A 14,095-nucleotide genomic window follows, 5' to 3' on the forward strand; every position below is an offset into this window, starting at 1 on the left:
TTACTTGGAACTTTCACCACTATAAACTAATTTAAACCGATTCAAGTTCTTACTTAATGCTTAAAAGTTACTTTAGGATATTTCTCACGCTTACTAGATACAGGGTGTGTATGTAGAAAGGCCACATGAAAGTAGACTGGCATTTGGTGACATTTTGAGACATGAAAGATGAAAAACAGGAAAAAGAATGCTCCTTGCCAGTCAGTCCATCTCTAAGTTGCTATGTAGCTCCCTTTGTGTGGGTACTGATAACAGGCTTATCTGCAAGATGGCTATTTTATTCTTCCTCGGTTCTTTTGCTGGCTTGTCTTGAGACAGAGACACAATATAAAGAATAACATGAGAGAGACACTCTGATAGCCAGTCTGACTGTGGAAGACAGATCTGTCAACCCCAGGAAATGACTAGGAATCAAAGGAGGGCAGCAGATATCTTGGAAACCACAATTCATTTTAAACAACAAAAGGTGGTCTTGAATACTATGATATGATAAAAATTCACTTCTAAAAGTTGGTTGCTCCAATCTGTATTTTGCGGTGACTTCCCTGGAATATCATTTTGATGATTCATATTTCCCCCAGTTAAATATGGATAGCATGTTGAATTGCGAAGAAAGGACTGACAGTTCCACCCCTTCGCTGCTCTTTCTTCAGTTCTTTGACAGTCATTTGAAACCTAGAACACAGTTTCTACCTACTTCCTTAGCAATACTTAAAATACAACAAAGCGGAACCTGAGACAAGCATGCCTTGCTTTTACCTGGGAAGGCCTCTGTTGGCATGGAAATTGTAGACTTGCCTCAGTCATAGCAGACACAAAACTAATACGAGCTAGACAGTGGATGTGGCGTATATCCAGACAGTAGACAATGCACTATAATCTACCCAACTTTCAGATCAAATAAATATTAGATCACTGGATAAGACAGGAGATTACGGTTCAGAGAACTGAAGTAGTCTATGATGAAGAAGCAAACGATGACTGAAATAGGTATTGTCACGCGTATAGCCTGGTGCTTTTCTTTGCCTTACCACACTGTCTGTGAAATCAAATGTCACAATGCTGCATGATTTAAGGATGTAGCATGAAGAGCAGGACCCCTAGGTAGGTGGCCTTTTTAAATGCCTTCATTCTACAAGAGTTTTGCATCATAAAATAATTAACTATGATAATGTTATTAATCGGTATATTACTTCATTCTGAAATTTTGCACAATACAATGGGGATTTGAACACTGAAACCTTCTATTGTTTGCTGTCTTTGCAGGAGTTGTGTTTCACTACAGGGCAGCGACCAGTAGATATACACTGAACTTTGCAAGTGCTCAACAGGCTTGTTTGGACATTGGGGCAGTCATAGCCACAGCAGAGCAGCTCTTTGCTGCCTATGAAGATGGATTTGAGCAGTGTGATGCAGGGTGGCTGTCTGATCAAACTGTTAGGTAAGAGGCCTGGGCCTAAAAGCTTTTCAGTATTCATATGCCAGGGACAGTGCCTCTCACATCTCCTTTGCTTTCCTAGATATCCCATACGGGCTCCCAGAGAAGGCTGTTATGGAGACATGATGGGGAAGGAAGGGGTCAGGACCTACGGATTCCGCTCTCCCCACGAAACCTACGACGTATACTGTTATGTGGACCATCTGGATGGTAAGACATTTAGCTATATAGAGCTTCCTATGAATGTAAGAGAAAACCAGACAAGAGCATGGAGCGAGTCTCCAGGCTTGTTTGCATTCCACATGGCAGCATTTTATTTCCATGCCTGTATGATTTTGTGGTAAGATAAGCCAAAATTACAGTGGGAAGGTTAGGAGGGCGGTGTAAATGTTTATGCAGGATAGAAACATCTTGGCCAATGGCAGGCTCTTCCCAGTCATGCTGCCTTCTTAGAGCATTCAGAATAGAAAACTGGTAGGTTGGCACCTATTCATGTGAGAGGCAGGTAGAAACCCTGTAGTGACAAGCTGCTGTGACTCCAAGTGAAGATAAACACAACTCCCAAACGCGGTAAACACTATCAACCGGCAAATGAGGTGGTATCAGATTTCTTCTCCAGTCTCCTTTGTCACATGGAGTTTTCAGAGAAGTCATTCTTCTAACCAATCCACACATTCAAAGTGACATCAAAAACACCTACTGTTGTAGGTAGCCTGCTAACTGCCAGGGACCTGAAATTCAATGTAGATAAAACCTTTTCTTTCGAAGATGGCAGAGTCTGGTTAATTTTAGCTCTGTCATTTCTCTCTGCCTGAGTAAAGAGTGTTTGAGGTTATCAGTGAAAGTATCTAAAGGGTTCTAAGCTGGTTTCCAAAACAAGGGAGGAGAGATGATGTTTACCACGTTAGAGGCTGTAGACCTGGGTGAATGGAGCCGATAAATGAGGCAGACTAAAGTCTCATGCGTTGGTCACCTTTATTTGGAGCATCAGACATTTAAGAGTAATCACATGAGTACAACCACAAGGACAGGCTGCCCATGGTAATCAAGCTCCATGTGGCAAAACATGCTTTTCCATAGAGGCTCCTAAACAAGGAACCATAGCCAGTAGCAATGAATAATTTGAAGTTAGCATACTCCTATCCAGTACACATGGTAGGCACACAAAAACACGTAACAAGAACAGTTTCATGTTTTCAAAGAAACTGAAGTCTCAAGACTCTTGTTTTCTTGGAGTTTTCTCACAAGTTTTCAGAATTCTCTACGTACAACTCCATCCTTGGACTGTCTTCCAACAAAGTTGAAATGGATTTTATTTTATAGTGGCAGTTATCTTAGAAGCCCAAGTCTATAAATAAATGATGTTAAATTGACTTAGTCTTGCAATTTTTGACAAGTATAAAACGAGGTTAGATGAGACAGTCCCTTCCAGCATTAAAATTCTGTGATTCCGTTTGATGTTTTTATTCATTTGTTCCTTATTTTGAGTTTGGCTGTGTTGGCTAGGCAAGCCTCATACTCCTGGGCTCAAAAGGTCATGCCGTTTGACCTCTTGCATAGCTGGGGGTCAGGCGTGTGCCACTCTCCCAGGCTTTGACTCTACAATTCTGTTCACTGAATGAGTCGTTACGAGATGTGAGTGCTAGGCTATAAACAGCTCCCGTTTTCCTTACACATTGATTAAATGTGCCTTGAAGGGTACATTAGCATTCCTGTTACACTGATTTTGATACCAGTAAGTAAGTTTTCTAAGTAACAGATTTCAGTGCCAACACCTCTTGGTTTTGTACATGGGCAAAGGAAGACATAGATATTAGCCAAACTACTATTGATGCTTATAAAATGTTGTAATAGGAGCGGTGGGGCTGTGTCCCCAGCACCCAGCCGCCCACACATCTAGCTTTATACCCGAAATAATTACACGGAAACTGTATTCTTTTAAATACTGCCTGGCCCATTAGTTAAAGCCTCTTATTGGCTAGCTCTTACATATTGATCTAACCCATTTCTAATAATCTGTGTAGCCCACGAGGTGGCTTACCAGGGAAGATCTTAACCTGCAGCTGTGTTGGGTGAGAGAATCATGACGACTCCTCACTCAGCTTCTTTCTCCCAGCATTCTGTTCTGTTTACTCCACCCACCTAAAAGTTGGCCTATCAAATGGGCCTAGGCAGTTTCTTTATTAATTAACCAATGAAAGCAACAGATTAGAAAGAAATCACTCCCACATCAATAAAATTAGAACCTTTCTCTTCCTCTTATTTTAACTGATTAAAATATCTTTAAAATAGTTTTTAATAGCAGGGTTTTTTTAATGGTTACTTGGAATACCTGGCTCCAGTAAATACATTTCCTACTGCAATCTCAATATGGTGGAAATTTGTATCATGCTTTTAGATTAGAATAAAATTTCTCAGGACTTCAATGCATGTATCTGAGATGCTGCTAAATCTGCATCAGAGCCAGAGGTAGTTTATGAAAGATATTTGTGAGATCCAATCGATTGGAAAGAACTCTATCAACTCTTACTGATATGATGAACATTCAGGCACAAATCATAAGCCAAACTTCTTGATGTAAAGCCAGGTTTGTGTACTCAGGGATCCTTCTGTTGGTCTGTTCTCCAATGTCCCTCAAAGGAGCTGCCTGAATTCTGCTTTTAAAAGTTGTAGACATTTTGAAAGTCTGGATGGTAGGAGTCTGCCAGAGATCTCTTAGCCACACTGTACCAGTTGGGAGTTGTCTCTCAGGGAGTTGTCTCTCACCGTCTACCTGCAAGTGTCATTTTTGGTGTTCAGTAATTAGATTCTGTCAGAGAGTAGCTCTCTGTATATGTATGAAACTTACCATGAGGAAGGATTTGTCTATCTATCTATCTATCTATCTATCTATCTATCTATCTATCTATCTATCTATCCATCCATCCTCCCTCCCTTCCTCCCTCCCCCCTTTCTTCCTTCCTTCCCCCCTCCCTCCCTCCCTCCCTCCCTCCCTCCCTTCCTTCCTTCCTTCCTTCCTTCCTTTCTTCCTTTCTTTCTTCTTCCCCAGGCTGTATAGACTGCTTTGGCCTCACACTCACAATCCTCTGCCTTAGTCTTCCCGGTGCTGAGCTCTCAGGCCTGCTTTTGTTGTTCTCAACAGAAGTGCCTTTCTACCTCTGTCCTCATTCTTATTTCCAAGGCAGGTGTGCTATATAACGTTTGCATCTGTCCCAGTGTAACCCAGCTCGATTGTATGTTACTTGGGATAAATATTTCACACCTTTGATGACTACAGTCTTGTGTGGAAATATAGCATGACAAAATCAACAGACTTTGAACCACGTTGTTTTAGTAGATAAAAGTTGGAAGCTAGAGACCAGAATCAATACAAACAGTATGTCAAACACTTGTTAAAATCTGTGTCAACAGAGCAGCCAGGCTTTTGTTTCAGACATTTGATGATTCTGGGGACACCACTGTGTTTATAACAACCCTGCTGGGGAAGCCTTTTCTCCCTTGTGCATTGCACTTGGGAAATTGAAAAACTCTTTAGACACTGCTCTTTTCTCTCACTTTGAAATTGAAGTGGAATGACGGTTAAATAAACTTTTATGGCTGGTGATATAAGTGAAAGGCCACACTCATTCCCACAAAGTTTCTCCCATTCCTGTCTAAAAGTTCTGCCTGTTAGCTGAATTGAATTGACAAAAATTTGTGTAAAGAGTTGACAGCACAAAATTACTTCTGTTTTTTTTTTAAATTACTGTTCTAATAAAAGTTATTTGAAAGTGAGCCAGAATGCCCCAAAATTGGTGCAGTCATAGATTTAATAATTTCTGCCCATATTTAGTTGTGTTCAGCGAAGCCAAGTACATGAGAGATGGTGAAGGCAGTTGAAGCTGTAGATACTGACACTAATTTTTCTTTAAATTTAGTTATCATGAAATGTTACATTAGCAGAACATTAAGCATTTTTTGCTTTCGTAATTTAGAATGTCATATGTACATTGACATTTTTCTTAAAAGTTAACTAATTATATACATTATAACCAGTTTTCTGACTTTTCTAATGTGGTATTTATAGCATAATTTGGCACATGAATATAATATTCAGTTTTACTTTGAAAAAACAGCTGAGAAAGCATAAAAGGGCATATATATCGGCTATGCCCACTCGTGAGCACTTCAACATTAGCTCATGTTATTAAAAACTGTTCTAGGGTTTGTGTTTTATTAGATATGAGTTAGGACTAGAATAATGTTATTAAAATATCAGTGGGAACTAGGGCTTAAAATAGGAACACAGAAGTTAAGATTCATGAAATAATCATTATTATATGTAATCTTCATTTTCCTATCAACTGAATTTGGAAGATGTTGAGATGCCTTTAAAGTAGAACTGAGATGATAAAATGATTCAGAAAAATAGATAAAATTTTGAGACCCCAGAGGGCCTGGATTTGTGATGAGATTACATAAAGCTATTATAAATTGAGCATGTATTTAATATGTAGCCTACAAGGCATTATCACTTAGCAATATTAACTTGAAAAATGCCAGTTGTTGCTATTATCTGAGAGAATGGCTGAATAGACTCTCTGGCTTAATGCGGATGCCAACATGGTAAGAAACTAAACTGTCCATTGTTGGCTCTGGAAAATGTTGAAACTCACAGTTCATATTATGTATGATTCTATGAAATACATGCTACTTTCACATCACTGTAAGTCTGATCGTCATAACTCAAGCCATAGCCTACTGGGGACCAGCACTACTTAGGAAGGGTGAAAACCCTGTTGAAAGCAGCCTCAAGAGGAGGTTCCTTTCTTCAGCATCAGTACAACAAAAGTGGAGCTAGTCATCTGCCTTTAGTCTCAGCATATAGAGCTCTGTGAGTGTATGGCCAGTTTGGGCTACATTGTGAGTTCCAGGCCAAGCAGGAGTACAAAGTGAGATCATTAAAAAAAATCCAATAAATAAAGTATTTTTAGAGAAATTGCAATGTTGGAGGGAAGGTGGGCAGAAAATCCATCTACTAGCCTAGGCAGTATTGGCATTTGATACCTGATCTGAAAGGGAGTCATACCCATCACACTCTAGGGTAGGCTCCACTCCCAAGAGCAGCTGGACAACTCAAACTGTGCTCAATGAGGGTAGATGTGGGAAGAGCTGGGAGGGGAGTAAATGTGATTTAAAAACTACATTGTATGAAAGGTTTAAAGAATTAATAAAGTATTATTTAAAAAGAAACACCTTGGTGCAGTTCTACCCTGCCATTTACTACTTGTCAGGTCATGGGCAAATTTGGCATCTTTTAAGCTTTAATGGTTACTTCTTTTGTGAAATTTAGGACAATTTAGAGTATTTACTTTTGAAGCATGGTACGGAGATTGAATGAAATAGTAAGAGTTGCTTTTACTACGCTGTATGGTACCAGGTTAGTGATTAATAAACCATAGCTGCTATATACTTGTGAAAATGAGAGGTTCTTTATTCCCACTGCAGACAGAGCTGAAAAGCCTTTGAAGCCACACCTTCCTGTATTAGGCTATATAGGAGGTGAAGTTTTCTAGGAATGACGGTTGTTAAATGTTGAAAAGTCTTTGGAAACTACGAAGTTTCATCCCTAGAGACTTCTTAAAAATAGATTTGATGTGAGGTGTTAAGAGTTCAGCGCTCTGTCAAAGCCAGCTGGAGTCATGGCACTTTGAAGGGTGGATGGATCAGCTGGAAACAGGGCACCGTGAATACGATCATTGTGAATGTAACTTAATACTGGAACATTGTTGAATACTTAAAAGAAAACACTGTAAATAAATGGTTTAATATTATCCCCCTGAATCTGTTTGAAATAAATCTGCTCTGATGAGACATTGTCTGCCCATATCACAGCATTTGGGAGCATTCTGACCTCTACCTCTCCGCATGTTCATGCACGCACAGACCCACGGCCGTGGTCTTGCTGTTTGAAGGTTGACATCTTTCTGAAGGTGTGCTGTGATTTAAAATGTTTCTCTGCTGAAGCTGGCAGTGGGTTAGAAGGTTTGTGTGCCTCGTTGTAGCTATATGGTGAGAAGCAATCCCGAAATGAGAAGAGTGGGAACAATTGAAAAGAGCACCCTGTTTCCACTAACGTAAATATTCCAGCTAAAAATACCTCAAACTTAAAACAAAATCATCCCCCTTTCAAGGAAAATATTTGTTTGGGCTTCTAACTCTAATACGTACTTGTCAGAAAACAGTTGGCTTTTGAAAGTGTTCTATTTTCTCTGCAGATGAACGGGAGTGTGCCGAATGGGTTCAGAGAGCCTCCCTTTGTGGCTGACCCCTTGAGTTCCCTTGCAAATGAATCAATCCTAGGCTTGCATCCCGACTTGACTGACTGCCTCAGAGTTCCCTCTACTCACTGTAGAGACCTCTGTCCTATCTTCTCTTGGCCTGTGTTTTCTGTGCAGCCCTGCCTTTAGGTTTTGCCTCAGCTCCAGGAGCTTGGTGCCATTCTGGGCCTCAGGCTTTTCCAGAGGCTCCTGGTGTGCTGAGAGACCTTCCCTGAGGATTTTCTCTATTTTCTGTTGTCTCTTTTCTGAGTTCTGATCAGTCTCTAACCTTTATCATCAAGGAACCTTGAATGTATAGCAGTAATCACCCCTTAAAAATATTTGCTTTCATCTCTTTCTTTTGCTAGTCTGGGAATTCTGGGAGGAGAAAAATCATACAAATTTATCCTTCTATTCGTAATAGATCATCGTCACACAGTAGGTCCTCCATAGGTTGAATAAATCAGCAAAATAGATAATTTAATTTCCTATTGTCCTCTATGTAAACTGGAATTTACATGCTCTCTGGGATGAATGGGGCACCAAAGTATTTTATAAAAACAAATGAATCCACAATGAAATGTTAATTTGTAGATTTGCATGTCTGGCCCCAAACTTTTTCCTCATTTCACACTGTCTTATATAGGCAGAGACTGTTCATTTGTTCCCAGCTGCCCAGATCTGAAATAATTACATAGAACTATATTATTTAAAACAATGCTTGGCCAATAGCTTATGCATATCTCTAACTAGTTCTTATATCTAAATCTTAAATTAACTCATTTCTATTAATCTGTGTATCACCACGAGGTTGTGGCCTACCCGCAAGTTTCCAGCATCTGTCTCCTCTGGCAGCCTCAAGACTTCTCGTTGACTCTGCCTGCTTTCTCCTCTGTCTCTGCTTGGAATTTCAGCCTTGCTCTATTCTGTGCTTCTTTAGGCCCAAAGCAGCTTCTTTAGTAACCAATGGTATTCACAGCATACAGAGGGGAATCCCATATCAGTCTTACTCAGTGTTCTATTGCTCTGAAGAAACCCCATGATCACAAGAACTCTTCTAAAGGAAAACATTTACTTGGGGCTTGCTTACACTTTCAGAGGCTTAGTCCATTGTTATCACGGCAGGAAGCAAGGCATGCATGCAGACATTGTGCTGGAGAGGAACTGATTGTTCTACATTTGAATCCACAGACAGCAGGGACAGAGAGACACCTGAGCCAGGCTTGAGTTTTTGGAACCCCAATTCCACCCCCAGTGTCATACTTCCTCCAACAACATCACTGCACCTGCTCTAAGGAGTCCATACCTCCTAATTCCTCACAAGTAATACCACTCCCTAATGACCACACATTTAAATACATGAGCCTAGGGGAGCCATTCCTATTCAAAACGTCACATACACTGGTATTTTCCATTTGTGCATCATTTTGTCACTCGCCTTTGGTTTTGTGATTCACGAATGGGGTCTGTAACAGTTCTTCAGAAGATCTATTTTGTATCATAAGTGCAAATCCAATACATTGACTCTGCCATTCCCCTACCAAACATTGCACTTCATGTGTTTTTCCACAAGCACAGACTCTGCCTGGTCGTCACTGCCCCCACCACCTACTCAGACTTTGCCCTTTCTCTATTGTGACTCTGAGTGCATACCAAGCGCCTGACCCTCTGCAGACCTGGCACATGCTTCCCCTGCAGTGGCACACTGACTGCCATAGAGAACACTCCTTAGATTACTGGTATTAAATAGCTTAATGCTTCCAGAATTTTTTAATTGGCTCTTCTTGTTTACACTGGTATTTCTTTTCTTCAAATGTGACATTGCCAGTTTTATTTCTGGAAAAAAATATGACTCTCAGTTGAGAAAAGATAATAAGTTTCTGTGTTTTATTTCTGAGCCAACATCAAGGGATTGTTGTAGGCATGAACACACATGCCTTAGCCAAGAAAGTCGCGATAGAAATTGTAAATTTTTTTTAAACTTACCTTTCTTTCCCTCTTTCTTTAAATTGTTGCTTATTACTTTGTATATTACTTGAAAATATTTTCTGAAGTCTGTGAGGTGTCATTTAGACTTTGACCATTTAAACTAGGACTCCTTTGAAGTTAAGTTTTTAATTTTAACCAAATCTAGTTCATCTATTGCTGTTGTTCTTTTTGTGTCAACACTAAAAATATTGCCACATCGCAATCATAAAAACTTTCCACTGTGTTTCCTTCAAAGAATTCCATGACTTTTTGTTTGTTGCTGTTTTTGGTTTTTGAGACAGGGTTTCTCTGTGAAATAGCCCTGGCTGTTCTGGAACTTACTTTGTAGATCAGGCTGTTCTCAAACTCACAGATAACTGCCTGCCGCTATCTCCCAAATGCTGAGATTCAAAGGCGTGTACCACAATGCTCAGCTGAATTTCATGACTTTTTTATTTTCCTGCTTTTATTTTAATTCATTTTGAGTTTCTTTTTATATATAATATTTCCATTTAATGAGTTTTCCACCCTCTTGAAAACAAATCAAGCAAACATATATTTATTTGGGGGCTCTCAGTTCTACCATGTTGACCTACTTGCCCAAACTTATCCCATTTATTGTCTTTTCTGTTGTGATTTTTGCTATAAAACCTCTTATAGCACAGGCTGGCCACAACATTTCTGTGTAGTCAAGGCAGGTCTTGAACTGATCTTCCTCTCTCTGCCTCCAAGTTGAGGGTGTAGATGTAACACTTAATGCTTGGCTTATATTATGAATTGCCTTTGTTGCTATAGTTTTGTAGTTAAGTTTGAAATTGGAACATGTGAGACCTCTTCTGTTTTTCTTTTCCAGTGTTGTTGCTATTTGGAGTCTCTTGGGTTCCTAAATTAATTTTAGAATCAGCTTGCCAATTTCTACAAGGACATCAGCTAGGATTCAGTAGACATTAAGTTTCCAGAGCAAGCGGGAGGATTTTGCCATCATACCAACTGGAAGTCCACGAACATAGGATGCTTTTCTTTGGGGGTGGTGGTCAAATATTTGATTTCACTCAAGAAATCAAATTTTGTTTTCAGAGTATAAAATTTGCAAAAGTTTGTACAATTTATTCTTAGCATTATATTTTTGATATGAATGTAAATAAATTTTTCTTAGTTTCTCTTTCTAATTATCTGCTTCAAGTGTTTAGCAATCAATTGATCTCCATGTATTTGTCAGCATAACTGTACCCCATCTACCAGTGCTAATTTACGTTTTTATCTCAACATTAGCTTAGAACAAGTGGGAAATTCGGAAAGCTCCTATGTCCCTTTCCAATGTCTTGACTCCCAAATGAGAACGACTGGCTCCTGATGCTGATCTGGGTTCTGACCTTCAGCGAAGTCATTCTGCCAGCCCAGAGCCTTCCTGTTACTGTGTGCAGAAGGCTGGCTGCTCTGCAGGTCGTAAGACCCAATTTTAGTGGAACTGACACACATGTCCACATAGATAGTGACTCTTTCAGGAATCAGTTAACATAGCTGATGAGATGCTACCGCAAGCAGGTATAGTTAATTGATTTGTGACTCATGGGATACTAAAAATTCATTTATTCATTTTATCTTAGTAGTGCATATAGGTGTATACATGCATTTGAGTCAAAATCTGACAGAAAGAGTAAAGGAGAAATCCTTTGAAAAAGTTTAAGTCAATACGTCGAAGTCAATGATTATGTTGACTTGCTGTTAACACCACTAGGTCTGGCATATTTGGCAAGTGGTTTTGACTCATGGCTACTTAGATGTTCATCTTCTCTGGTTACTTCCTGTTCACTTATTTCAGTCAACAATAAGCTGCTCACATGTAGGGTTTACCCAAATAACAAGGTTATGTGTACACATACATACATACACACATACATACATACACACATACATACATACATACATACATATATACATACATACACACATATAAATTTTATAGTGAAATTTAAAACAAAAGCAGGGATTTTGCTGGTTTACAGAACTGATAGTCACAACACCTAGTTGGGTATAACAGGACCAATTAGCATGTGTGAAAAAAAGAAGCTTAAAATTTTTGATGCCACCCAGAAAATTCCCTCATTCAGAAAACCGTGGTGATGCTTCAGCTTTGACCACTGAGAGCAGCCATTAGCTTTCTTTAGTATCCCAGCTCTGGACTTAGCTTTCCAACAGTTCTGCTGTGTCTCCTGGGAAGAAGCATTAACGTCTGAACACCAGGGATCACTTTTCAAGCTTTAATTCGTTTCGTCATTGCTTTCGGGTTCAGTATGTGTCACCTTGTAGTCTGCCAAGAAGTGCCTTTTCTATCCAGCACTCAGAGCACGGAAAAAGCACAGGCATGCTCTATTCCAAGGAGTCCTGCGGTGGCTACTGGTCAAACTAAAGTAATTTTCCTTAATATTTCTGATGATGGTAATTCCTATGATTAAGAAAGTTCTAGTTTGTGCAATGCCAGCAGATATTAAAATCTAAATAAAATTCCTTCTAGCTCTTTCTAGACTAGTGGTTCTCAATCTTCCCAATTCTGTGACCTTTTAAAACAGTTCCTTTTGTGGTGACCCCCAACCATAAAAGTATTATCATTGCTACTTTATAACTGTAATTTTGCTACTGTCATGAATTGTAATGTAAAAATCTGTCATACAGGATATCTCACATGAGACCCCTGTGAAAGAGGGTTGCGACCCACAAATTGAGAACCAGTGTTCTAGATCCTCCCTGGAGAGCTAATCAAAAGAAGAATAGGTTAAAACGCCTTAAAAAATTCACACAGCTGTTTTGAAAAAGCCACTCCCAGAACTTTGCAGTGGATTTCTTGGCAAAGTATAAAAAAAAATCATTGTTCTAGGAGGCAGCTGTCTGCTGCATCCAAGATCACCTTGGTTGCTCAGGTACACGTCCGTATGAGGGGCAATAGAGTAAAGGTGTCCTATTCTAGTAAAGTTTAAGTTTCCTCACCAAAGGCTCTGTGCTTGCCTCCTAAGCGCCAAAGACAGTGCTGGGGTACAAACATACGAATTTTCCTTATTTTCTGGAAGACATGCCTCTGTTGCATAAAAGAGATGACTTCCTCCATTTGGTTTAAATTGCTGACTTAGATACGTGACTAATGAACCGTACCCTGGTCCTCTTGTTTACTCACTGTCCTTGATAGAACCACGGGAGGCAACTGGCTACGTACTTGGATTGCTGTCTCCTGTTTTGGTTCTGTCTGGTAACCTGGTTCACTTTTTCAGTTTCTGTGAACAGGCTTCCTAGTATCTACCAGATTTTAAGATTTCTTCACTATGAATCATTTGTGAATTCTCTAGTTCATTGAACTACGTGTCCTTGGAGTAAAAATTTCCAGAACATTTCAGGAGATGAACCCATTGACAAATGTCCTGCTTGAATATTCGGAGACAGAGCAGGTGTGGCTTTCCTTGTGTAGGGAGTGTGGTGGCTCCGGGATGAGCATTGACCGTGATTGTAGAATACTAAAGCACAATAATACAGTTGTTTGAGGCAGGCTTTGTTATCATTAGGGCTTTGAGATGAGCGGAGGTAATGTTTTTACTAAAAATACTCTGGTGTAGGAACGCTTAGGTCCTTAATTTTGAAGCAGAGTTAAAGTTAATATGTTTTCTTCCCTTTTTCTTATTACTCCAAAATAACAACTATACCACAGAGGGTGAGTGACTACATTTTATCTTTATGTTTTTTTTCTATCCTTGCCTTAAAATAACCTCAAACAATCTTGTTAAATATTCCATTTTCATATAAGTGGCATGATATGCTCTGCAACTTTTTTCAGTTTTTTTAAGTATTCACAATATTGGGGGCTGGAAAGATGGCTTAGTGTTTAAGAGTACTTGATGTTCTTACAGAGGACCAGATTTAGCTCCTAGAACTCACATTGCCTTGCTTACAGCTGGTAGCTCTAGCTTCAGGGACTCTGACATCTTTGGGCTTCTGAGAGAACATACACACAGAGAGACACATATACATACATACATGTAAATGAAATAAAAATACATATAAAATGTAAAGTAAATGAAATTAAACCTTGCAAGGTTGGAAATGTCCTACAGATAAACAAAGAGGAAATTAATTAGTCTTGGGATTACAGAAGCACAACTAGTAAAATCATTCTCTGATATTACAGAGAAAAGGGAAGTCATATCCTGCAAATGAGTTAAATCATTGATGTAAGGTTAAATTTGATGTTAATTCTGACACAGAAAGTTTAGTATGTAGTTCTTGATTGGTGAGTAAAAATGGCATTTCCCCTTCTAACCATTTTGGCAATAACTAAATCTTTATTCATTTTAATACCAGCCATGTTTGACCTTGAAAAGTGGGATCTAGTTATCCTGGGGTCATT

At 39.3% G+C, this 14,095-nt stretch overlaps 1 protein-coding gene across 3 annotated transcripts in view; it reads left to right on the forward strand.

Moving 5' to 3' along the window:
• Positions 1 to 14,095, forward strand: part of Vcan (versican) — a 97,257-nt gene that overhangs the window by 18,874 nt on the left and 64,288 nt on the right. For all 3 annotated transcript variants that reach the window (XM_075976358.1, XM_075976357.1, XM_075976359.1), the window contains exons 4-5: positions 1,267 to 1,441; positions 1,521 to 1,648. In XM_075976358.1, the coding sequence (XP_075832473.1) occupies positions 1,267 to 1,441; positions 1,521 to 1,648 (303 nt within the window). The remainder of the gene's footprint in view (positions 1 to 1,266; positions 1,442 to 1,520; positions 1,649 to 14,095) is intronic.

The sequence above is a fragment of the Microtus pennsylvanicus genome, chromosome 6 (assembly GCF_037038515.1).
Source record: "Microtus pennsylvanicus isolate mMicPen1 chromosome 6, mMicPen1.hap1, whole genome shotgun sequence".
Lineage (NCBI taxonomy): Eukaryota > Metazoa > Chordata > Mammalia > Rodentia > Cricetidae > Microtus > Microtus pennsylvanicus.